This window comes from Parasteatoda tepidariorum, chromosome 7 (genome assembly GCF_982258835.1).
Source record: "Parasteatoda tepidariorum strain Cologne lab strain chromosome 7, Ptep-v5.0, whole genome shotgun sequence".
Classification (NCBI taxonomy): domain Eukaryota; kingdom Metazoa; phylum Arthropoda; class Arachnida; order Araneae; family Theridiidae; genus Parasteatoda; species Parasteatoda tepidariorum.
In genome coordinates, this window is record NC_141761.1 from 85,048,687 (window position 1) to 85,075,779 (window position 27,093).

The window sequence follows — 27,093 nt, forward strand, 5'->3', positions numbered from 1 at the left end:
AAAGCATAAAGTACATTAAAATATACATGTTAATTCGCCTTGAAGAACAGATGCATTAAATAATTATATTTTAAGTTGATTATAGAAATAATTTAAACTCCTGAAGTGTTTATTGAGCAGGCGCTAACAGGCAAATATAAAATCAGAGTATTTAAGCACTAAAGCATTTAAACCCATTAAACTGCACCTAAACTGTTTTAAAATACAGTAGCACCCAAACAAAAACAACTGATGGAAATAATAAGTACCGCAAATTTTTTTAATGCCTACAAAATGCATCAGTATTAACACTAAACATACCATAATCGGTCAATTGACCGTTATGGTATGCACATTTGACTTCATGACTTTTTCAAACAATTATATACAGTTAATATGCCATTATTATTATTTTTTTGTATTTCGTTAATTTCGAATAATACTTCTCATATACCTTTTTCTAATACAACCGATCATTTGACCGAGAGAACAATTTATTGCTTTATAAGGTTATCGGATCTGAAATTACTATGCAATGCGTATTGCATTCGATTATTTGCACATTTCTGAAGAAAAAAAAACTGTTGCGTAGTTAGTTCTATCAGAATAACTGAGAATTCAAATTTCAAGAAAGTATCTAAAATTTTAGATTTATCATTTTTTAGTAAGAAAAAGTGACAGAAACTAAATGTTTTAGTAAGTAGTTTATATTTTGTTTTGATAGCTTTAATTCATTTCTAATTAACTGTTAGTTTTTACCCAGAAAAATGTCGAAACAATCAAGACAGCACAAGTTCTTAGAGGAAATAATATTAATTATAACAATTATAATTCTCATAATTGGGTATAATATAAAAAAAATACAACTACTTCCACTTAGTAGGAATAACATTTACCATGACGCAATGCTAAATTCTATGCCACTATCCACGTAAATGCCACTATCCACATAAATCAATTATTAATCAAAAATCGAATATCAATTACTTTTCTTTATAATGCAATAAAATCTGGGGAGCAGCTATTTAAACGATCAAACACTTCGTTTGTTTATTTGTGGTTTGAAGTTAGGCTCGCAGAAAATGCCGTTCATGGGTTAAATTTAGTAGGAATAACACAACCTGTGACGTAGGCTATAGTATACCCAATTCTTATATATTCTTATAATTATAAGAATAATTATAAGAATTATCGAAATAATAATGATTAGAGGAAATATGTTTGTGGAAAGTGTACAATGGAAACACCCAGTAAATGTTAAAAATGCTTTGAGCAATGAATTTAAAAATTCTTATTCTTTGTGTTTGTAATGCATAAAAATGGACAATATACAATTATGTTTAATTATAATAAAGTTTTTTAGTTTATTTCCTTCATAACATTCATATTTCATACATTCAATCAAGAAACATATAGTCCGGTTAATTGACCAACTATGGTAGAAATAGGTATAGATTAAATGTTGGTATGTTTAGTGTTAAAGCGCTAAAAGGCATTATTATTTACATTACTAGACTTAAACGAATTTATAGCAATCAATCAAACTTTTGGTCAGAAGTTGCTAATTTTCAAACAAAGCTTATTTTTATAATTTATGAATTAATTTCATTAATCACTTCTTATCTGAAGTTAAATTTTATGCTTTCGTTTACTTTATTGAAGTTTGCACTGTCCATAATGCCTTAACTGTAGCAGGCACTTTTAGTTATTTATGACGCACCGTCTTCAATCGAATAATTTAGATCGAAGGATAGCTGTAGTTATTTAGTTGACGGTGCAACGTATCATGAACTATATAAATAACAATTCTGTTTTTTTTTTACAACAAAAAAAACTATTATTCACAAACACAAACAGTAACAAATATGAAAAACCCATAACAGGTTATAAGAAAACTCAAATTCCAAAAAAAAACTAATCTCTTAAAAACCAACAACTCTGTTGTTCTAAAAAATTTTATTCTAATTTTATCGCTTGCTTTTTTATTTTATTTATCTCTTTATGTGTTTAGTTTATTTTATTCGTGCTTTTGCTAGCCCGTTATTTTTTTAATATTTTTACCATCATTAATGCTTTTGCTAGCCAATTATTTTTTAATATTTTCAGACTTTATAACGGCGATTAATTTGATGTAAGAATTTGTATACCTTGAAACGATTTTTTTTCCACCTTCAGTAATTTAAATAATAAAATACAATAAATAAATGTGGAAAAAAAAGTATTATTTTGCTGGATATTGCCTTGAATAAATAAGTTTTATAATTGTATGCAAGAACGCTTTTAACCCACTTCATTAGTTCCAGAGATGTTATGAAATAGGTTGAGTTGTGATTTCGGATAAAACTTATTTAATTATTTTCTTCTTATATTAAATATGTTCCAGTTGCTAGTATATAGTTCAGCCTGTAGCAACATGGCCCACAGATTTTGCTGCTTGCCACTTGTTATAACGAAACCCATCAGTTCTTAAAAAAGGTTTATGGTGTTACTAGCTGCAAATGAGTCACAGCATTTTACACTTTACATAAAATTCATACATCTCAATTTTACAGTAAATAAAACGAAAATATAACAATCATAAGAAATTAAAGTTTAAGCTTACTTTGGTTTGGGAGCATGACTTAATAATAAAACTGCTAATTATGTACACCAGACACACTTTGGAACTTAAATGTGAAAATCTCATTCCGACGCAGTTTCTGGGTCCATGCCCAAACGGAAGATATACGTTGGGATCTCGTTTTGCTACCTCTTCGTCTGAAAATCTGAAATGAAATTATGAAATCTAAAATAAAAGCTTAATAAGCACAATTACAATGGAAGGGTTTAGTCCAACAAAAGGGATAGTCCAGATTCGCAAATTGTTGGTTCGGATCGACTGAAGGAAATTTAAAAAGTTTATGAATTTTATTTTGTTTCATATCCGTTGTTGAACAGCCGACCCGATTTTCGGTTTAGGATTACTAATGCTCAACTCCATAACCTTGTAATTTTGAACCTAATCCAGAAGACAAAGGAATTCCCGGATCAAGTATTGAAAGAAATTTGTCTTCGAGGAGAACTTTTTGATGGAACTAACTATCATTTGCGTCACGGAGAGGAAAACCACAAAAACCTCCCGCTGTTATGCTGATGGCAAGGGGACTCTAACCCATGATCCGTCTACCCTACTCCGTAGCCTTGTAATTTTGAACTAATCCAGAAGACAAGGAAAATCCTGGATCAGTACCCCCAGAAGCATGATTTGCTATGGGAACATGGAGGACTTTGTGACTCGACAGATTTAGCGTGCATCGGTCACCATTTACTATGCAGCGAGTCTTCGGCCGGTGGGGATCAAACCCACGACCTCTTGGACATGAATTTAGTAAATATCCTCCAAAATTGAATTGAATATGAATTTAGAAAATATCTTTTTATAAGAAGATGTCTTATTTTATTACAGTTCTAGGCACTATTCGGAGAAGCGATATTGTTACATATGAAACAATGTATTAAAAACATACTTACCTTTTCATAGCTCCACATTCATTCAATTAGATATTACAGTAAACCAAAAAAAATGTTCATAATTTTTAACTTACTGATCGTATATTCACATACTAGGACTCAATCTTAATGGTTTGAAGGCCTAATCTTGAATATGCAAATTAATTTGTGCTTACGATATTTTAAGTTACGAAATCAGACACAAAAACTTTTTTTTTTCTCTGCATAAACCTACCTATTATGACAAATTTGGATCCTTAAACTGATCTGCAAAATATCATCGAAATAGTATAAGTAAGAAATCAATAGAATGTGTTTTTTTTAACTTTCATTTTTTTGGAATTATTTGACCGATTCTCTTCAAATTTTACATTTTATTACCTAAGATTACCTAGATTAATTTGGTGTAAAAATTTTGTATACCTTATGACAATTTTTTTTCTATTTTCAGTAGTTTAAACACTAAAATATAATAACTAAATAGGAAAAAAAATTATTATTTTGCATGAGATTGCCGTGGATAAACAAGTTTTATAATTGAATGCAAGAATTTTTTTAACCCACTTCCTTATTTTCAGAGATGTGATGAAATATGCAAAAAGAAAGATTAATATTAAAAGGCTCAAACTTTCAAACCTCTCTCCTGTTAAAACAATTCATTAGATTGAGACTCTCATTCATACTTTGGGAGATCAAGAACCCAAATCTATTCGATGTAAGGTATGAATATTCAAAGAAAGTACATTTCAGTGTCTGACTGAATTCATAAGTTAGAATTAATTTGCATATTTAAGATTAGGTCTTCAAGTGATTAAAATTGAGTCTCACTATTAGTTAGTACCTTCATTAAATTAAAGAAAAAAGTGCAGAAAAATGTTTTCTTTAACAACAGGGACCGTTTAACCGGAGAGGCAGAGGTCACTTTAACATAAATAATATTTTATCTTTTCAAATATTATTTATATCATTAAATTTTGCAATTAAAAAAATAGATTATTTTTTGTGTATGAGTTTTGAAAAAGAAAAATGTCTATTTCAAGCGAGCATTAACATTTCCATGGTGAAAACCCGATGGGAAAATTCTTGCTTTCAAAATGTCTCAACGAACAGAATTAATATATATATATATATATATATATATATATATATATATATATATATATATATATATATATATATACATATATATATATATATATATATATATATATATATATATATATATATATATATATATATATATATATATATATATATATATATATATATATATATATATATATATATATATATACACAAATTAACATGAAAAACATGAATAAAATAAAATAAAAAACTAAATGGTAGAGAAACAAGAATGGTAAAGGCAAATAGTCGTTGTCAAGACACATCTAATTGCCATAAATAATGCGATATTTCTGAATAAAGAATAATTATCCTAAGATAAAAATTATTCTTTATATGTGTCGATATCGCAAAAACCTAATGTTGTAAAAAATCATGAAATAAAAGAAAAATGTAAAAGGAAATCAAACTTACCGGCGTGAATTAAAACGCGGTTTAGGTTTAAAAGTACAATAATAAAACAGTTAACAAAAATCGCGAAGATGTAAAATATTGCTTATAGCTTGAATCGAATATAATAAATTTGAAAAAACATTTGATCGAAGAAGAAGAAAAAATGTTTAGGTAAAATATTAGTGCTGCCATCTATGAGAAACAATTAGTAAAAAGGTAATAAAATTGAAATAAAAATAAAAATGTTTAACGTATTGAATAAATTAGCAGTCTAAAAAAAAAAAAAAAAAAAAAAAAAAAAAAAAAAAAAAAAATCATTAATAGGGAAATTAATTTAAAAGTCAGTCTGTCAGGATAGAAAGCCGTTTATAGACTCATCCTTCATTCAAAAAATCTAACATAATTTTACAGAATACACATATCCATCTTTCATAGGGTGACTTATTTAAAAATCAGAGCCTGCATACAGGAATAGAAAACCGTTTATAGGTTTTATTCTTCATTCATACAACCTTACATAATTTTAAAGTATACACGTATCACCTGCATTCATTTGGGGTGGTTCTTTACGAACCAGAGCCCATTCCACTTATACAAAAATAAAAATAATTAAATAAATAAATAAATAAATAAATAAACTGTTTATTATACTGGACAATTAAAATTAAATTAATTTTAAGAGGCTACAAATATTAAAAAGTAACTAAAAAATATTTAACTAATCCAGTATAAAAGGTCATACATCCAAACTATTCCGTCCAGTGGCTTTAGGAATAGTTTATCATAGTTAGTTCCTACCTTGAAAAAATCAGAGCTTATTCTTAAAACAGAAAAATTAAATAAAAATTAAAAATTAATGTACCAAGTTTTTTAAGATTTTTTTAAAATAGAAATTAAGAAATGAACTAGGAAAATGGCTATTAATTAAATCGTTTTTATATATATCAGTATCTAATAAAAACTCGTTATAGTTAGAATTATTCCTGTAAAATCTATGAATTTGATTGGCAATAATATTAGAAAAAACCTTATTGGCTAAGTTAGAGTTGAAATCTATGCATTTTTTAACTGGAAATTTAAATTCATTTCTTTTGTCAAAAAGTTTAAATGTAATATTTTTATCTGCATTAATATTAAGAGTCAAATCTAAAAAATTTGCTGAAGAATTACTATTATTTGTTTTATTAAGAATTAATTCATTTGGATAAATATGTTTTGCTAGAATATCGAAATCATTAAAATTAATAACTAATAGATCATCAATGAATCTGAGAAAGAGAGAATCAATTGGAAGATTAACATGTGATTTTACAAATCTATATTCTTGTAGAAAAAGAAAAATATTGCAGATGTTAGTACTGAAATTATTTCCCATGGGAATACCATTAATTTGTTGAAAAAGGTGGTCATTGAAAAGAATATAATTGTTGTTAAGGTTAATATGTACTAGAAAGTTCCAGTTATCTTCATTAATAATATCACTGAGATTAAACATGCTATGAATTTGAAGAAGGTCATCATGAATTTTATTAGTTGGAAGGGAAGTATAAAGGTTTTCGAAATCAAAACAGTGAATTGAATCTACATTTTTTAAAGTTTTTAGTGTATTTAAAACCTGAATGCTATATATATATATATATATATATATATATATATATATATATATATATTAATTTTACTACAGATTTATGATTTATTTCATAGGTAACACAAATGATCAAGTCAATCAACGTTGTCAGTTAAACAATGGCACTAAACAAGAAATTGTTGCCACATTACAAAAATGTATCGATCAACGTAATCAGTTATTTAGGCAGTTCAGAGCTGCCCTTGACAAAATGCCATCCGATAATTACAAAGTTGTTTTTAGTGCTGACAAAACATCTGCTGGCCACCACAAAGGAAAATACAATGCACCAACATTGGATTAGGTGGCTATTGTTAAAGTTGGCGAAGAATTTACTTCCCGGGATATAATTCTTCATCGCAGAAATGGTTTAAAGAGTCTCAGAAACAATCCTATGATGCATTGGAATATCCTATTTTATTTTGGCAAGGAGACGATGAATACCATTTTTAACATAAAATTGAGAAATCCACAAACAGGCGAGGAAACCAATAAGAAAGTAAGTGCAATGAATTATTATGCGTATAGATTAATGACTCTCCAAAACGGTGATAATCATATTTTAAAATGTCGACAATTATTTCATCAATACATTGTCGATATGAATGCAAAAATTAAAACCCAACGCCTGCTGTATATTAAATTAAATCAAACCAAATTACGTTCAGAAGAATACATTCATTCACGGGATGCCGAAGTCAAGCATCACTGGCTGCTGTCAGTGTGCGGGTGGGTGACCACTTGGATCAGTCTGCGTAGGGACCGAGGATGTTCGGTATTGGTCCTCGTTAAACTGTGCAGCCGTAAAGTGCTCAACTTCGTGTGCAGGTCGTCGGGCTACCGAAGCGGGGGTGCATCCCCTCTACAGAGGATTAAAATTGTGATGGCATGTCTTCGGTTCATCCTCATGGATGTTTCCCAGACCGTCTCCAATGGCCCAATGTGCAGCTCTAGTGAGACGTAAAGGAACTACAACAACAATTTACGGGATGCAATAATTAATGGTGGTAACGATAATCCTAATGATGTAGGGAAAAGGATTATACTGCAGGCTGCATTTACAGGGAGTTCAAGGCACATATATCAATACTCGCAGGATGCATATGTTCGCGCATATTGGTGCCCAGATTTATTTATTACATTTACATGCAATCCCGCTTGAGTTGAAATTAAAGAGCTTTTGTTACCAGGACAATCATCATCAGATTGTCATGATATTACTGCACGCACAAACGAAAATTAAAATCTTTGCTTGATTTCATTGTGAACCGTCATGTTTTTGGAGAGACACGGTGTTGGATGTATTCTATTGAATTGCAAAAAAAGAGGATTGCCACATGCACACATTCTGATTTGGCTTATTGAAAAATCACACCATGCCAAATTGATCAGATTATATCAGCAGAAATACCTGATGTCACCATTGATCCAGACTTATTTCAGGTAATTATCTAAAATATGATTCATGGTCCGTGTGGCTCACTCAACAGCACTTCACCTTGCATGTCTGATGGAAAATGCTCCAAGCGATATCCAAGATAATGAACTGCTGAGACTATCACTGGCAATGACGTGTATTCGCTTTATCGATGACGATCAAAAGAAGATGGCGAAGATCCATTATTTTAAAACAACTCGATTATCCGGAACAACGATGATGAAGTCGATAATCGTTGGATTGTACCGTATTCACCGTAGCTCTCGAAAGCGTACGAAACACACATCAATGTCAAAAATTCCAATTTCTGTGAAAGCGATCAAATACATTTGTAAATATGTAAATAAAGGAAGCTATATGGCAGTTTTTGGATAGGAAAATGCTACTTTAACAATCGATGAAATCAATCAATATCAGCTGGGAAGCTACACTAGTAGTAATGAAGCAGTCTGGCTCATTTTATCATTTCCAATTCATGAACGACATCCAACAGTTCTTCATTTGTCAGTACACCTTGAAAATGGACAGCTAGTTTACTTACGACAGAAATGTCAGTTCATGAGCATTGTCGCCACCTCAAACAACGTTAGCGGCATTTTTCTCATTGTGCACGGATGACGCATTTGCAAAGACGCTTATTTACTGTGAGGTGCCAACATACTACATATGAAGTGTTTCGGCGAAACATTTTTAACGTCGAAAGCAAGGTAAAGCAGTTGAAGTTCATCCCAATTTATATTCAACTGATGCATTAAGTCGTCTCTACACCATCCACCCTAACAATACAGAATGCTTTTACTTACGATTGCTATTATTCAACGTGCCAGGACAGACATCGTTTCAAGAATTAAGAATAGTAAACAATGAAGCATGTGCCATTTATCCTGAAGCTTGCTAAAAATTAAATCTTCCTGAGAACGACGCACACTGGGACGCTTCAAAGGCTGATGCATCTAATACTGCTCGACCACAGCAAATACGCACGTTATTTTCAATAATATTAACTATGTGCTTTCCATACAATTCAAAAGATCTTTGGGAAGAATACAAAGACAACATGAGTGAAGACATACTACATCGCTTACGCGCAACAAAACAAAATCCACACATTCAATTCTCTCCAGACGTATATAATGAGGCTTTAATTTCAATCGAGGACATATGTTTAACAATCTTCAATAAAACACTGTTGCAACTAAGACTAACTCTTAATCGATGTGCAAACAGTCTTTTCAATCGTAATTTTCTACGACAAATTCATTTTGATATCGACAAATTAAGTTCATTTGTTCAATCAAATCTTTCAAAACTGGTTATCGAACAACGAATAGTGAGGAGGAATACTTTTTGTGAGAAATAAGTAGACTCGCTTCTTATTATAAAATATAATGTATTAACAGCTTTGAATAATAACAATAACGTACATCTTAAAAACAGGAGAATTATCAAACAGCAGAAAGAAAACATTAGTTTTCTTTTTTTTCGTGTTCCTCGTTGCTATGGGATACGAGACTGGCAGCGTTGAGTTGTAGTAGGCAGGTCACCACAGTACTCCCCCTCCAGTGCTAACGATTCCTTTCTTACAAATATTTCGGATTGAAGCGCACTCGACGTCCCGAGCGTGTTGTTGTCGTAGCATTTGCTAAGTCGGACGTCGTGGTTTCAGATGATGTTGATGACGCATGTGTTACAGTCGCTTCAGGTTTCCAGATGAATGCCGGTTTTAGGCGGTCGATATTAACATTAACTTCTTTTTCGTTTACGAAAATCTTGAATGTTTTTTCGTTTCGAGCTAGTACTTGATGTGGTCCTGAAAATTTTGGTGCAAGAGAAGGTTTTGGAGCATCACATCTGAGAAAAACATGAGATGAGTTTCTAAGTTCTTTGTGCACGAAGACAGTTTGTTTGCAATGAGCGCTGGTAGGAACTGGTCGTATGGTAGGAACTGGTCGACATGCAGTTTCTAAGTTCATGCACGAATGTAAAAGGATCATTGCAGTTAGGTGGATTGACTGAATGTACGAAATCTCCCGATAAACGGACAGCAGTATCATATACTAGTTCGGCAGAAGAGGCATTCAGATCTTCTTTCAACGCTGATCGAAGACCTAGAAGTACGGTAGGTAACACCTCAGTCGAATTGATTGTTTTAAAGAGCGATGAAATCTCTCGACAATTCCATTGGAACTTGGATGGTAAGGACTGGTTCTTACTTTGTAAGTTCCCAAATACTTAGCTAGCTACGTGAAGAGTTGGGATTCGAACTGACGCTCTTGGTCAGTAGAAATCTGTTCCGGAACTCCAAATCGAGAAATCCAAACGGAGTAAAATGCATTTGCAACAGTACTAGCTGAAATATCTACTAAAGGAACGGCTTCAGGCCAGCGAGTAAACCGATCAATGCAAGTAAGAAGATATGAATATGCATTAGAAAGCTTCAATGGTCCGACCAAGTCGAGATGCACGTGATTGAACCGAGATGATGGCAAATTAAAAGTTATAAGTGGGCTGGTGGTGTGTCTGACAATTTCAGATTTTTGGCCCTCCAAGCATGAACGTGTCCAGCTCGCTATGTCTTTTTGCATACTAGGCCACACAAAACGTTGTTGTATAAGTTTCCTTGAAGCCTTGTGGCCAGGGTGTGAAAGACGATGTAATTGACTAAAAATGGCATGCTGAAACCCAGGGGAAACATATGGTCGAATTCTTGAATCCTGAACATCACAATAAAGTGATTTTCCAGGTGTTAGCTGCATAGGCTGCAAGTTGAGATTGTTGGTAGTTTTGTTTTTCAAGAGGGTTTGTAGTTCTGTGTCCTGATATTGTTCATCCGCAAGGGCAGCAAAGTCAATTGGCGAAGGAATGGCTAATTCTTTGATACGAGACAAGGTATCTGCTACGATATTTTGTGAACCCTCCACATAACGGATATCTGTTGAAAATTGGCTTATGAAGTCTAGGTGTCTCATTTGACGAGGGGAGGCTTTATCCAAACGCTGTTGAAAAGCATCGGCTAATGGTTTGTGATCAGTGAAGATCATAAAAACGCGTCCTTCCAGCATATTTTGAAAATGCTTTACAGCTTCATAAATTCTTAATAATTCGCGATCGTAAGTGCTGTATCTGGTTCGAGCTGGTGAAAGTTTTTTAGAAAAGTATGAAAGTGGTCTCCATGCTTTTTGATCTTTCTGTTGTAAAACCGCTCCTATACCTGTTGTCGATGCGTCAACGTAGAGTGATAATGGTTTAGATGCTGAAGGATATTGCAAATTTGTTGCCGAAATTAAATCATTTTTACATTTTTGGAACGCATCGCGTGATTCTGTGGTCCAGGTTATAACACGTTTGTCATTTTTCTTGCTTCCAATCAAAAAAGAATTTAGAGGTGCTTGTATGGTTGCGGCATGAGGTAGGAAACGTCGGTAAAAATTGAGCATGGCAAGAAATTTTCTTAAGTCCTTTACTGTAGATGATTCAGGCATATCGCGGATAGCGGTGACTCTATCTGAAAGGGGTCGAACGCCATCAGCGGAAATTTCATGGCCAAGAAAGGATACTTTTTGTTGGCCGAAAACGCATTTGGAAGGACTGAGACTGACTCCGTAACTCTGAAACCGTTCAAAAATAGTTCTCAAATGGTATAAGTGTTCTTGTTCTGAAGAGGAAGCGATTAAGACGTCATCAAAATAAGGTACACAAAAGTCCAGGCCGATTAACACCTGATTCATGAAGCGTTGGAACGTTTGAGCGGTATTGCATAAGCCGAAAGTCATGACTGGAAACTCAAATAGTCCGAAAGGCGTTATAACTGCAGTTTTTGGAACATCAGCTGGATTAACGGGTACTTGGTGGTACGCCCGCTCAAGATCAACAGTTGAAAAAATAATTTTTCCCTCTAAGACTTGCATACAGTCTTGAATGTGCGGGACTGGGTAACGATCAGGAATTGTAGCTGCATTTAACCGGCGATAATCCCCGCACGGGCGCCAGTTACCATTTCGTTTCCGAACTAGAAGGAGCGGACTGGCCCATGAACTTTTCGATGGGCGGCAAATTCCCCATTCCATCATGTATTGAAATTCATCTCTGGCGGCTTTAAGCTTGTCTGGAGGTAAACGTCTTGGTATAGAACCAATAGGGGGTCCGGTAGTTTCAATATAATGTAGTACATCGTGCTTGGGTTGTGAATTGCCCATAACTGGGGGGGGGGCGTGATTGTAGGAAATTCTCTGAGAAGTTGATGCCATGGAGAAGTATCGGAAATCAGTTTAATGTTTAAATCTTGACTATTGCGAATTTCTCCCGGGTAAGATAAGTTCGTTGAAGAATCTACTAAACTGCGATTTTTAAGATCAACAAGCAAAGAAAATTTTTGCAAGAAGTCAGCGCCAATAATAGGACTTGAAACGGAGGCGATAATAAATGGCCACTGGAATTTGCGGTGCAATCCTAAAGGCTTGGTTTCTTAGGACAGGACGCCGTCAGCTGGAAATCAGCGTTAACCTCTTATTGGTCCATTTGTGAGTTTGATAGTATACGTCATCGAACGCTCATCTTGAACTACAATTGCCGTCCAACTCAACTGCAGTTGGATTACAGCGTGACGTTAACCACAGAAGCAATGGCGGACAACATCCAACAGCACATTGAAATCAGCCAAGATTTTGATTTTGACATTAAACATAGCTTCTTCATTAAACATAGCAGTCTTCATTTAGCTCAGCTATAATGTGTTTTTTCTTGGACAAAGTCATTATTTGCTCTCTAAAACACTGGTTGACAATAACAAAATCAATGCAAATTCAAAATAAATATTTGTTTACGTTATTAACGCATGCGCAATGAGAGATAATGTCTGCGTTAGACCGACTGCTCACGCTGAGCTAACAAAAAAGTATTTTTTTGGCGTCAGATCTACGTCAACTTTCCGCTGACGCCCAGATAAGGCGCTAGTTCTAAGAAACCAGGTCTTGAGCTAACAAACCAGTATTTTGTTGGCGTCAGCGTGACGTTGACGTCACGCCGACGCCCAGATAAGGCGCTTGTCCTAAGAAACCAGACCTTAAGTCAACAGATATCAGGCGTTCACCAAAAGTTTGTATAGGAGTTCCATTTGCTGCGTAAAGTTGTAATTTGGTTTGGCGCTTATTTTGCTCATGAAAATGTGGTGGAACGACAGAAACATCAGCCCCGGTGTCTACAAGAAAATTTAAACCAGAATTCTTATCGATGACAAAAAGGCGTGCAATATTCCGGCCGCTGTCGTTCACGACTTTTAGCGACGGCCCATCTCGTTTCCCTCGTTGTTATATATACAAGGTTGGTGGCATTTGTTTGCCTTTTCTCCAAAATTGTGATGGTAAAAACAAATACCCGGAGGAGGGCTTTCATAACGTTTCCTTGATGGGCTACGACGTGCATATCGACCACGTGATGGAGAGCGATGGCGCCGAAAAGTTTCAGCTTGAATGGCTACTAATTGAGAGACCTGTTTGGACAATTCATTAATTTGAGCTTGTAACGTCGCAATACCTTGATTAGAAGTCTGAACTGCATGTATTTGCGTTGGCATGACCAGCTCATGTATTTTATCAGCGATTTTAGACAGTATCGTAAGAGGCTCACTACTGGCAGCTAAAATGGCCTGCATGTTTGATGGGAGTCTATTCATCCATAATGTCTTAAGAATATATTGTCCGTTAGGATACCGGCGGATAAGTCTGACATTTTAGACAACAATTGAGAAGGCCTCATATCACCCAGCTGTAAATCTTGCAATAGTTGCTTCATTTTAACTGTTTCGGATTCTGCATAAACAGAAATTAATTTTTCTTTTAAAGATTTGTATTTTTCCATCGCTGGTGGACTTAAGATAATTTCATGAACTGATTGAAGTACTTCTGATTCTAAAGCGGCGATTGCTGTGTAAAATTGAGTTTCGTCAGCAGTAATGTGACTCAATTTAAACTACGCATCCAGTTGGATGAACCATAGCGATGGATCTTGGCGACAAAATGGCGGACGCTTAACTGCAACTCGCGCCAATTGTGAAGAAGCATTGTTGTCAACCATTTTAGATCAGTCAAATATACTCAATAGCACAGAAAAATAATCAATATACGCATATAGCGACACAGCTTCTTGGTAATTTAAATCAGAAAAATTAAATTCAACACACCATACATAGATCCGATAAAATTCTGACAGAAATATGTTGACTTACCAGAATGTGGCAAAACACTTTAAATCAAAGGTAAAATGTCTTACTTGAATTTCATCACACTTGACAACTTATTGTTGCTCAGGCTTTTGCATATAAACTTCATATTCGTACAACATTGCAGGTTGTGATTCGTAATAAATCCGAGGTCACCAGTTTGTGGAGGAATACTTTTTGTGAGAAATAAGTAGACTCGCTTCTTATTATAAAATATAATATATTAACAGCTTTGAATAATAACAATAACGTACATCTTAAAAACAGGAGAATTATCAAGCAGCAGAAAGAAAACAATAGTTTTCTTTTTTTGTGCTCCTCGTTGCTATGGGATACGAGACTGGCAGCGTTGAGTTGTAGTAGGCAGGTCACCACACATAGCATACGAAAATATTATGACAGCTGTTACAAATCGAAGAGGTGGATTGTTTTTCTTTGATGCACCTGGAAGAACAGGTAAAACATTTCTAATTTCCCTTATCCCGGCAACAATACGATCGCAAAATAAAACTGAATTGTCTTTGGCCTCCTCTGGAATTGTTGCAACCCTTTTGGATGGTGGCCAAACAGCGTTCAGCACTTATAAATTACCTTTAAATATACAATTCACTGAAAAACCCACATGCAATATCAAAAAAAATCTGTAATTGGGTATACTATAACCTACGTCACAGGTCGTGTTATTCCTACTAAATTTAACTAGTAAACAACATTTTCTGCGAACCTGATTTTTAGCAACAAATAAGCATTAAGCGAAGCATGTTGTCACAAGTCGTTACTCGCCAGGTTGCAATTGTATTAGTCTAATTCTTTTTGAAATAATTATCTAAGTTTATGAATTTAGTAAACATATTTAAAACTCAGTTTATTAATTAAACTAAAAAGTTAATGTTATTCCTAGTAAAATTTTCGAAGTGGAAGTAGTTGTGTTTTTTTCCATATTGTACCCAATTGGTAAAATACTACAATCATGCCAACTTATAATTTGGGATGAATGTGCTAGGGCTCACAGAAAGGCATTAGAAGCGCTTCATCATACACTAGGAGATTTGAGAGAAAATGAACAACTTTTCGACTGCCCACTAATTTTATTGTCTGGTGATTTCCGGCAAACTCTACCAGTAATTCCATCAATAATCACATTCTAAATGAAATTCCAGGTTATGTAAGAACATATAAATCCATACATACTGTAATAGATCAAAACGAGTTTGTAAACTACCCAACTGAATTTCTGAATTCACTTGATTTTCAAGGTATGCCGCCGCACATTTTAACTTTGAAAACTGGAGTACCTATCATTCTCTTCCGAAACATCAACCCACCCTGACTTTGTAATGGTACGCGTCTTTCAGTGAAAAAAATAATGACCAATATTGTAGAAGTTAAAATTCTAAATGGCAAATTTAAAAGAAAATATGTTCTGCTACAGCGTATTCCAATGACCCCCAAAGATACGCCGTTTAAATTTAAACGTTTGCAGTTACCGGTGCGACTTGCTTTTGCCATGACCATCAACAAAGCCCAAGGACAGTCACTGCAAGTATGTGGTCTGAATTTAAAAAATCAATGTTTCTCCCACAGACAGCTTTGTGTGGCCTGCTCTCGTGTAGGAAGACCTTCTGATTTATTCGTGTACGCTCCAAACGGTAAAACAAAAACACATTGTTTATTCAAAAGCACTTGAATAAACTTGATTATAACTAGCCGTGAAATTACCAAATGCTTTTCAACATTTAAATACATCTCTGACCATAATTAAATACAAAACCTGAAACATCTGAGCAACGGCAAGTAAGACAGGTTTCCGATTTAAAATACATTGCTCAAGCTCGTTTATCTGAAACATCAAAACAATGGGAAGTAAGAAGGGAAAACGATTGAAAATTCACTTCTCTTTTCAAACGCGGGCAATAGGCTGCTTTAAATCTTAGTGCATTTCTCTATGATCGAATTACTAATTATAGTCTCTATCCAAGTCATCATAGGAAAAATGGATCCTTTATGTGTGTTTTGTAGTGCTCTCAAATTTAAGAATGAAACAGATGGAATTTGCTGCTCTGGTGGAAAAGTGATAACGTCGCCAACTGACCCATTATCAACATTGTTATCGGGTCAAGCAAATCAATTGAAACTTTTCTTGGCGAATATACGTCGGTACAATTCGTGTTTCCAAATAACTACATTCGTTGCTACAAGTATCGGTGCACATATGGGGAGCCAGATTTATTTATTAAATTTACATGTAATCCTGCTTGGGCTGAAATTTAAGAGCTTTTGTAACCTAGTCAAACATTATCGGATCTTCATGATATTACCGCACGTGAGTTAAACCAAAAATTAAGCTCTATACTTGATTTCATTGCGAAGCGTTATGTTTTTTGGAGAGACACGGTGTTTGATGCATTCTATTGAATGGCAAAAAGAGCACATGATTTGGCTTATTGAAAAAATAGCACCATGCCAAATTGGTCAGATCATATCAGCAGAAATACCTGATGTCGCCATTGATCCAGACTTATTTCAGATCATCATCCAAAATATGATTCATGGTCCGTGTGCATCACCATACATGTCTGTTTGAAAATGCACAAACGATATCCTAGAGAATTAACTGCTGAGACTATCACTGGTTTTTTCGCCATCAAATAAAATTCTCATTTCAAATCAAAGTCGCAAATGTTATTTACACGCTTAAATATAAAATTACAATTCAAACTGAAAGTGCTGCAACGCACGCATATAGTGATGGTTGATCGGGGGATCGTATATATATGTGTGTGAGCCCCTCTATCACTCTTGAGAAACTTCTGCGATTTTTAGTAACTAAGGGTTTAACGTCCCCCGCTCAACTATCACTTTCACACCCCTAGAACAATGATGGTTCCAGGGATCCCTTCTTCACACAATAAAGCAGTAGTCTAGAATTCTTGATACGAAAACGGTAGTCTAGAATTCTTGTTTAGGCAATAGATTCGTGCATAGATCAAATCTGTTTGACCTTAAGAGAATCAAATATTGTTATTGGAAGCACTCATGCATATAATTTTGAATTGTAAAGTATAAACTTTTTTTTCTTCATTTTAAAGAATGCAATTTTCAATTTCAAAATACGAAATTTGAGCGAGGATTGTCTTATAACTCCTGAGAAACTGAAGTTCAAGAAAGTCGTATTTTTAAAATTCGATTTCTGAAGCATTATTCAACTGATATTGCTTTATTTGATATTGCTTTATTTGATATTGCTTTATTTGATATTGCTTTATTTGATATTGCTTTTGATTTATTATGATATAAAAAATTGCATACCTTACAGTTTGAAAATTGTTCCATTATTATTAACTAAAGTAGCAAAAAAATAATAAATATTTGCTAAAGTTTATATTTTGCATAGAATTAGCATGAGAGAACGAATTTTTGTGTGCAAAAATCGGTCCATACTAGCAAATGATAAGTCAGCATATGATAAGTCTAGCAGATTTTCCTCATGACATATTTGTTAATTAGAATCTTTAAACTGGAAGAAATAAGGATCTTAAAAATATGTAATTTACATTGTTACCTCTCTGGATCAAATTTCTCAGGGTCTGGATAGTACTTTGGATCCCTATGAATAGCCAAAATGGGAAGCAAAATGACCGCATCTTTTTGAATGGTAATGCCTGTTTCTCCATGAATGTAAGTCTTTTCAGCTCTTCGGCTAGTTCTATACAATAAAAATAGAACAATTGAACTATTTATATTGATGTAATAGTTAAGGTGTAAACGTATAGGGGGTAAACAAGATAAGGGTGTAAAATATGTGTTTGAAATTATAGCAGAATATCTTGATTTACAAATTACTGGAAGTACCAAAACAGTTAGATCATCATATAGGCTCAGAAACCATTTTTATGCAATGGTAGAATTATAATATTACTCAAAGAATTTTTTTTTCGGAAATTGATAATCACTACTCACCTTATAATCGGAGGATATAATCTCAAAGTCTCCGACATGATTTTATCCAAATATTTCCTTTTTTTCAAAGCTTCATATGTTAATTCACCCTAAAAAATGAAATGTTTAAATTTGTAATGAAGGATGAATAGAACCAAAAAACAGAGACAGGCTTTAGCGTATTGAAATTACGAATAAGAAACATGTGAAATTACAACTACAATATGAATTTATTATAAACGTTGAACTCCTCACCTCCTCCCTCCAACTTCGTTGAGTTTGCTATGAGGCATAGTGCATATTCCTCAATTTAGTTTCAATAGCTAAATTGGAGGACAGCACCAAACATATTTTGAAGATAACTCAAGAAATAATGAATAATATCAAGTTAATTATATGAATGTAACATCGCATTCTTGAAAAATAAATTTAAAAAAAATTAAAAAAAACGTTGATTTCAAAAAGATAGCTGCACGAAACACAGATCATGAATTAAAGGACATCACATCAAAATAGTTCAACAATGAAGTAGAAAAATAGCTCTTGGGAATTTTTTAACGGGGGATATCACCACCCTTAAAAGCAAAGCAACTCTCATAGTGTTTAAGGGGCCTTTCACAAAATCTATGTCCAACAAAAAATCCCACTGTATTCAGGTTACCTTATCTAGACAGTTCTTTTATTCTGAGAGGCTTCTAGAAGGGGGTTGCGAGCTTCAAATGAGTATCTCAGACATGATCAATCAGACTCAGGTCTCGAGATCTGGATGCCTACTCCAATGCGTGAATATTTTCGGCTTCATGGTATTTCTTGTCCATCTCAAACCTACAAAAATGCGTTTTGTCATTCATAAAAAATGAATTAGAGAAATACAGTACCACTGAAAAATTTTATAGAGGTCTCAAAAATGTTAGACCATGGAACTCGAAAAAGACAAGCACTCAACATTACAAACATAGTTTCTTCCCTGATGAGCCCCAATGATGTCTGAACTCGATCTGCTCTATATAGAGTGTACCAGACTCACAATACCACTTTACAATATCTAGTGGGCTTTACGGTTAGGGCCAATTTGATGTTAGACTGCCCCCTCTGGAATGCACGTCTTTCATGAAGACATTCTGACTCATATGAGATATTGGGTTCATATTTTAGATCCCTATAAGTTTGTTCAGAGGCACCGCTGATTCCATGTTCATTTTCGCAGTAGAAAATATGCGGTCACATAGGGCTGAACTGGAAAATGGATTGAGAATGCCATCATGTGTCCAGACCTGAATATTATAAATCTTGAAAGTAATTCTCTTGGCGGAATATTTGCAAGTTATCATTGCTTCTCAGAAGCCTCTCATTACTAAAAATTTCCTTAATAGAGCCATTGTAATCGAGGGGAATTAATTGTATGATATAAACTTCATAAATAACCTCATAAACAACTTGAGAGTTTATTTTGAGTCCAGCATCGCTTTTAAGGATGGTCATAATTTACAGTAAACCTACCACTAGTGACCTTCTACTACATTAAAGGTCTTCGTTGCTGTGATGTTATTAACTCTTGCTCTTCGGTTCATGCAGTACATTTTTTTGTCATAATATTTTTATCATAGTTTCATGACTATTCATATGAAATTTCACATGATTTATCATCCGAAATATTTTTTTCTCAGCAACTGTCCGCCAGTGTAGAGCAGAACAAAAATATAAACCTAATATGACTGGTACACTAAAATACATAGCTGAATGCAGTATTATGATGTAAATTCTTACAGGGATTAAATTTGCGTTATGAACTAAAATAATTAATTAATAACAAAAATAATATTTTCGGATCCTCACGTTTGTTTCTTGTAAATGTTCTGCAACTTCTTGATATGATTTCTCCTGTATGCCTTCGTTAATAGCCAGAATGTATATGACGCTGGACAGCATCAATGATGTTGTGTCATGTGCAGCTAAAAAGAAAGTGACACACTGGGAGACCAGTTCTTCATGTGTAAGATCTAAAATTAAACAAAAATAATTAACAAAAACAGATGAAGATTTTCACAAAAATAAACAATGCCTTTGAAATGTGTTTGGCTGCTTTAAATTCTTTGCTATTTTTGTTACGTGCCATATGTATTTTTTTACGATGACTCTTAAAGATTTTTACCAGAAGGGGTAGCGTTAGTCGAACGGTCACATAGTTTCTTTACTTTCAAATCAATTAAAATACCTATGTCTAAATTCGGTCACCATTCTCCAAAAACATTTATTTTTGAGCCATCAAAAGTAACTAAATTCAGTCAGAATCTGTAACAGAAAAACGAAGTACGTTTCTGCATTCAGAAGTTTTGACATCAAGTACGCTTCCAGGAGAAAAACACTGAGAATTTTTAAAAATTCACTGAAACTAAGTCTACGTTGAGATATGCACGGTTCACTGGCAAGCGGATTACCCATCTTCCACATGTGAGAATTATATGTGTTGAATATGTCTCGCATAAACATAGCGCACTCAGTAAATGAAACAGTAGTTGGAAATTAAGGATTAAAATACGTTCTTCCTCGATTAGAGGCTGTATCTCTTGTAAGTGGAATGTGTACATCTTTTCAGTATGTAGAACATTCCAGACTGACCTAAGTGAAACATTGAGTTCAGCAGCAACTGCTTGCAAACTAGTTGACGGGCAATAGAAAAACAGAGATAGCACGATTCTTTCCATTCGCTTACATTACGTTTTTTCCCGGCGCCTGGTCGTACTAAAGGAAAAGTCTCGGTCTCCTGTTACCATTGATCCATAGTACTGTAGTGCGACAAAAAAGGTCACTACTTCGAACCCTAAATTTTCACTGGAGATCCTCAGTGCTTCACAGCAAACAACACACAAGTGATTAATTAAAGTGGAACAAACCTCAACTGACCTCCTTTCGTTTCCTCTAGATTCAGGGCCTGTATGTAGAGCATGCCTTTTACGATATTTACTATTTCAACGATATTAAATACTGATATTTACTATTTCAAAGCAGTTTGTGCTCCCATTTTCGGTGGTAATTTTTCTATCCACTTGATATCTTTTATCGCCCCTTTTAATCTGTCAATCACAGTTTAGAACATCATTTACTTAGAAAGAAGTCCAGTGGCTCAGTGGAAGCGTTTTGCCACATGTTTTAGGTTCTATCCGTGATTGGGCTAGATTAGCTTAGCCTTTCATCCCTTCAGTTGATCTATGAAATGAGTACCAAGAATGCTTGGGGATTACACAATGTGGATTCCGCGTACGGCTGATCACCCAACCGGAACATTTGCTCCTGCCTCCCACAGTCCAAGTTCAAGAAAGATTTAGTCTGTTTTTTAAAACTCTATCATCTCAAACTCTATCACATCAAAATTTGAAACTAACTTTTTTTTCTTTAGCTACTCAAATTTCTTTTTACCTTTTCATCCTTTATAAAGACGCCCAAGCTGACGTCACTTGACTTGCCTATTCACTGGCTGTCCGTCTATGATCAAGGGGGTACAGATGCAACTAATAAGAATGCGTTTCTAAAGGGATAGGAATATAAATCGGCCAATAGGAATAGTGTAAACAACTGGTTGCCATTCAGAACGACAAAAATACGATAAATGATTGATTTATTCCTCTCAGATGATATAGCAAAGCTTTTAACTTTATTATCTCTATTCCGAAACATTATTCGTGATAAAGAAATTTTAGAAGGTTTTCTTACTCTTTTGGGACACATAAGGGTTAATATTTTGCTCAGAAATATCTTCTCCGTAGTTCGCATTAATATCATCCTCGTTTTCAACAGATTCCTTTTTATTGCCACTGGTTGAATTCTTCTCAGTATCCAAAAGCAGTTGGAGAAAGTCGTCTCTAGTCTAGAATGTATAAAGAGAATTTAATACTATTTATATTTAAAGAGGTTTAATTTTCGGCAAAGTAAATGAACTGAGGCCACTTTTATTTTATTATATTTAAAGGAAAGAAATGTATCCTTCATATCCACTATAACTAGCTCTAACTAGTGAGAAATTCTTCATATCAAATTTTCTTTCAACTACATCATTCACTTAAAGAAAACTGAGTTCAGATAAGCCAAGAATGCACAATAAAGTTCATTAAATGAATATATCATTTAAAAATCATTTTGCAAACAAATTCTAATTTAATCTAAATTCATAGTAAAAGGATTAGGATATTAAACTAATAAATAAAAGGATTATTAGTCTAAGAGGAGGTGTTTTTACTCGGCGGTCATATAAGATCCCGTCTGAACTTATCTACAACATCAAGTTGGATGAAGAGTAGTGAGCGTATGTACTTCTCACTGTCAAGTACCGATTCAATCTGAACTACTATCATCAATGTGACATGTTTACGCATGAAAAGAATTAAAGAACTGGTACTGCAATACCACTCCTCATACGCTATGGAAGTTCACAGCAATGCAGGTCGGTTTATAGTGGCCTGATGAGGTATTGAGGTATGACGAGGTATTACTGTATATAGTGGCACGATGTTGAATGGAGAGTTTTTTGAAGGTGAATATATTTGAACAAGTATATCCTTATTCGTAAAAGAGTTTTTCGCGAGCAGTCAGAATGGTTCCTAAGTAGAATTATTCGAAGATATTTTTGGTCCCCAGTTTATTTTTATGAATACTAATTTACTTTCATACGGGGATGGTACAGTCGAAGACTACATTGAAATCAGAAATAATTGACAAATGTAATGATCAGTCAGATCTCCAGACATGAATCCTATGAAAATAATTTAGAATGCTTTAAGTAGAGCAATTGCAATTCGACACGGCGAGAAAAATCATGAGTGTTTGTATCAAGGCAGAAGGAAAAGCGGATAACAAGAATTTTGGCTTCACACTTTTTTAATAAATAAAAAAAATTTAAAAGCAACAGATCAAATTTTTTAATGTGTTCATTTTAACCGTTTTTAAAAATAAAAAAAAGGATGAAAACGATAGTTTCTTCCTATACTCTGACTTTTATTTCAAAAAACTTATTATTAAAAATTCAATAATTTATTATTTTTTTAATAACTTATTATAAAAAGCGCTTTTAATTTTATGAATTTAGTTTCCTGTATTATATTTTTTCTTTTGTTTATAAACCTTAATCATATTCCATAAGAAATATTTGCGCATAATAATTATAATGATTCTCAAGAATGTCATTTAAACACATAGTGAAAGAAGAAAAATAATATTTGAAATAGGATGTTTAGCATAGTGCTTTGTAGCTGTGCGGCAAGCGTATGTGTTTATCCATTGTAGCGTGGCATATAACAAGTGATGTAAAGGGCATGTTAAAATGTGCTACTATGTTGTAACGGGAGAATTCAAAAATTGAAAAAAGTTAGACATGTCGATTTTTTTTTTTTTTTTTTGAAAAGTTTTGGAATTTTCTTCTGGGGGGAAGTTGCCTATTGTGTAAGAATAAAAATGACTCAGAAATTCTAAGATTGGTTAAATATTTCATTCCCGCATTGAACATAAAATTAATAAAAACTTGAACAAATAAAACTTTTGAACCAAACACACTTCAGTTACTTTGTTCATTCGGATTGACCAAAACAACAACACCAGTTGCATGCAAAGTTTCACCTAAGCCCTATCCAAACAACCTTCCAATTTTCCCGTGCGGCAATTACATTATATTTACAGATATCTGCAAAGATATCTAATGGAGAAGGATTCTTTGGCTTACTCTATTGTGTAAGGTACCTTTTGTATATCTATTACGCTTTTAAAGTTTGAATTTTTGGGAGAAATAAGGCATACCTGATCTAGACTTTATTGTTGCTCAAAAATATCCATCTCTAGTTTCTAGTTCAGATTCATTCGATGCCTCTCTGTCGTCATAAGTTTGACACACCTTTCCCTAGCTTGGAGGTAAACTTTGGCATTTCTCTAATGAATATAGTGTTAGAATTGATGATTAACTTAATACCATTTCCTTCCACGTCTCGCAGTGCTAGTGCTGGAAATGCCTGCTCTAGCACTGCCAGACACAAAAGTTCTAATTAATAATTTCGAAGTTGAAAATTAATGTTTGATAATTCGAAATTTCTACCTGTCTTTTTTTAGGGGAGGGTTTGTCTTGCTTTTAAAATCTTTCAAACTTGCAAAAACTGAATTAACGCCTATGAATGGATGGTTATTATTGATCCGATCACTTCGACAGGGCAACTGTTTTTTTAGGGACTCAGATTATGAATGATTATTATGATTATTGATGATGAATGATTATTTTATGAATCTATACCTAACTTGGACTCTTGCACTTATATATACTCTAATATTATACTATTGACTATCATCACTGATAGAGCCAAACAAGAATGAGACTCTGTAAATTATTTCTATACCGCAATCCAAATCATCTTGGTTTAGATCTGTATGGTTGATTATGTTTCATTTGGTGTTCATCATCACTGTTTATAGTAATATCTCAGCGATGAGACTAATATTGATTTTTTATTAGTTCAGTCCCCTTCCCTGCCTTTCATAGATTGTTCTGTTAATCAACAAATTACGTTAGTTTCAACGAAGTCAACTATAAATCACTGGAGATGTGAGTAGGGGAGAGTGGGGTCAATTGTAACAGGGTACGATTGTAACAGAGCAAAAATTTCCAGTGTCGGGTTCTAGATTTGGTTCCAAGGTGGCGCACAAGGTGTATTTAATAAATCTACATGAACACCCCTGCTGGCAACCATTTTTATGTACTTTTGAAAGAGTTACTTCACAAAAGATATTTTCACGCTACGTAAGTACTTTTTTTGGTATTAGAATATTATATTGTTACAAAGTAATTTTGTTTAAACAAATAAAAATTATGAACTAAATATGTAAGTGGACACCTTAATTAACATTTCAAAAAAAAGGATTAGTTTTGTTAATTAACTAGCATTGTTTTTAACAAATGAAGCTGAATGGCGTCTTGGGAACGATTGTAACAATAAGTAAAGGGACGATTGTAACAGCTGAAAATAAATAATCTTATGTTTACAAACCATTACTTAACTCTTTAAGAACCACCAATAGTTTCCTATATCATTTATATTATGTTGCATGTGCATTATTTTATTTGTCACATTTCGCAGCATAAATTAAAATTTTTAACCCCTTAAAGTTAAAAGTTTAACCCTTTAGGTCTCTGCTCATTATTATTTTTACTCCTAAAATATCACTACTATTTTGATCAATAAAAAAATATATCACAACTATGATAATATGTATAATTAACTATGTTTTAGTTGAATTTATGAACTGTTACAATTGACCCCATAAGTAGGGACAATTGTAACAAGTGCACCATTGTCAAAAATTATTAATAACTAATATAATTACTTTTAAAATAAGATGTTTTTTTTTTCTAGTTGGGGATAGTCTACTTTACTCGTCTGTGAATTAATACTAATAATATATAGGATTTTTTGTTAGTTAAAAATAGTTAAGTAAGTAATGTTACAATTGACCCCACTCTCTCCTAATGTATATAAATCTCCAGTGAGGAGACAATTTTATAGATTAAAAAGTCTCAAGGGAAAATAATAATATATGAGAAGGGACAAGAATTTTTTAACACTAGATTGCCTAAGGAAGTCATTTTGACTACTTTTAATTTCAATTAGAAAAACTATGATGTATATAATAACACAATTTCTTAGCATTTTGAACACCATATAATTTTTTATTGTTAATATTTACTAATAACTTGTTATATAACTATAAATAATATTAAAAATACCAAAAATTAATTTCAAACAAATTTATTTACACATTATTTATTTTTTTACAATCCAGTCATTTTGACTGCTTTTGGGCAACGTAGGTATATACTAAGTTTCAGTCTTTCTAGTGTCAAATTAGTTCTCTTATTTAAAATCAGTGTCAGTGCATATGGAGAGGAAATGTCGATATAAAGCTGCTTGCTTATTGTGGTACTGCATTAATAAGGTATTAGTGCGGCTTGTAGCTGAATTATTTTGTTAAAATCTTTATTTGAGAAAAAGAAAACCCCGAATGCCTACACTGCGAGGTGAGTGTTGGATATGTAAATATCTTCTTTCATGCAGCTTTAGATCTCTGTTGACAATAGTTAGTCATCAGGAATGGGACAAAGAAACGGGATACCGATTCATCATATCTTCTGCACAATTTTTCAAGGCGATTGCATTTAAAATATGTCCAACAGATATTGTTGGTTGACAAGAATTTGTTTGAAATCGTTAAGGCTTCGGATTACTTTAAAATCATTAATCGGAATTCGTACGTGATATATCCTTCCCAATGATACAAGACGTAATATTAAATCTATAATCAATTCTGAAACTATGCACTTAATTCACTAAATAATGAAAATTTCTTGACACTTCCAAACTGCGAAAATAAAGGTGTATCTAAACTTATGACAGATACTTCGTATAAAATCAGTGCACATGAAGCTAGTGATGGATGTATTCGAGAAGCGCGAAAATCTGACTAAGTTGTGCCTCATTTATCCAGTAGAAAACACACTAAAGGAAACTTTATATCTCAAAAATTCCTATTCCATAGGAAAGCTTTGTAAATAGCTGTAAATACCGAAACGAAAAATTGTATGGTTAGTTTGGTGAGATGTAGTTGGAACTTGGCGTGGAACAGCCTAAGTTGATTGTTATGTATTGCTCTGCCTTAACAAAACGAGAGAAGTGAAAATTACCTAAAATTGACAAACCTTTGATTTTTCTAAAACGTTACGCGAACGTAAATTTTAATTATTAATACGAATTCAATTATTTTGACTATACAAACCATCAACCAGGCGCAAGAAATTAAGTGTATTCATTTCAAATGTTTTAGCAGCCTTAAATGTTTTTTTATAAATGCATGATTTTC

General features: G+C 33.4%; 1 protein-coding gene across 1 annotated transcript in view; it reads right to left on the bottom strand.

The window, feature by feature from the left end:
* LOC107441683 (cytochrome P450 3A25) overlaps nt 1-27,093 on the bottom strand; it is a 49,400-nt gene that overhangs the window by 369 nt on the left and 21,938 nt on the right. The window contains exons 9-13 of the mRNA XM_087168168.1: nt 21,919-22,072; nt 20,044-20,207; nt 18,229-18,317; nt 17,831-17,974; nt 2,582-2,744 (exon numbers count right to left, since the gene is read on the bottom strand). Coding sequence (XP_087024294.1) covers nt 2,582-2,744; nt 17,831-17,974; nt 18,229-18,317; nt 20,044-20,207; nt 21,919-22,072 — 714 coding nt within the window. The remainder of the gene's footprint in view (nt 1-2,581; nt 2,745-17,830; nt 17,975-18,228; nt 18,318-20,043; nt 20,208-21,918; nt 22,073-27,093) is intronic.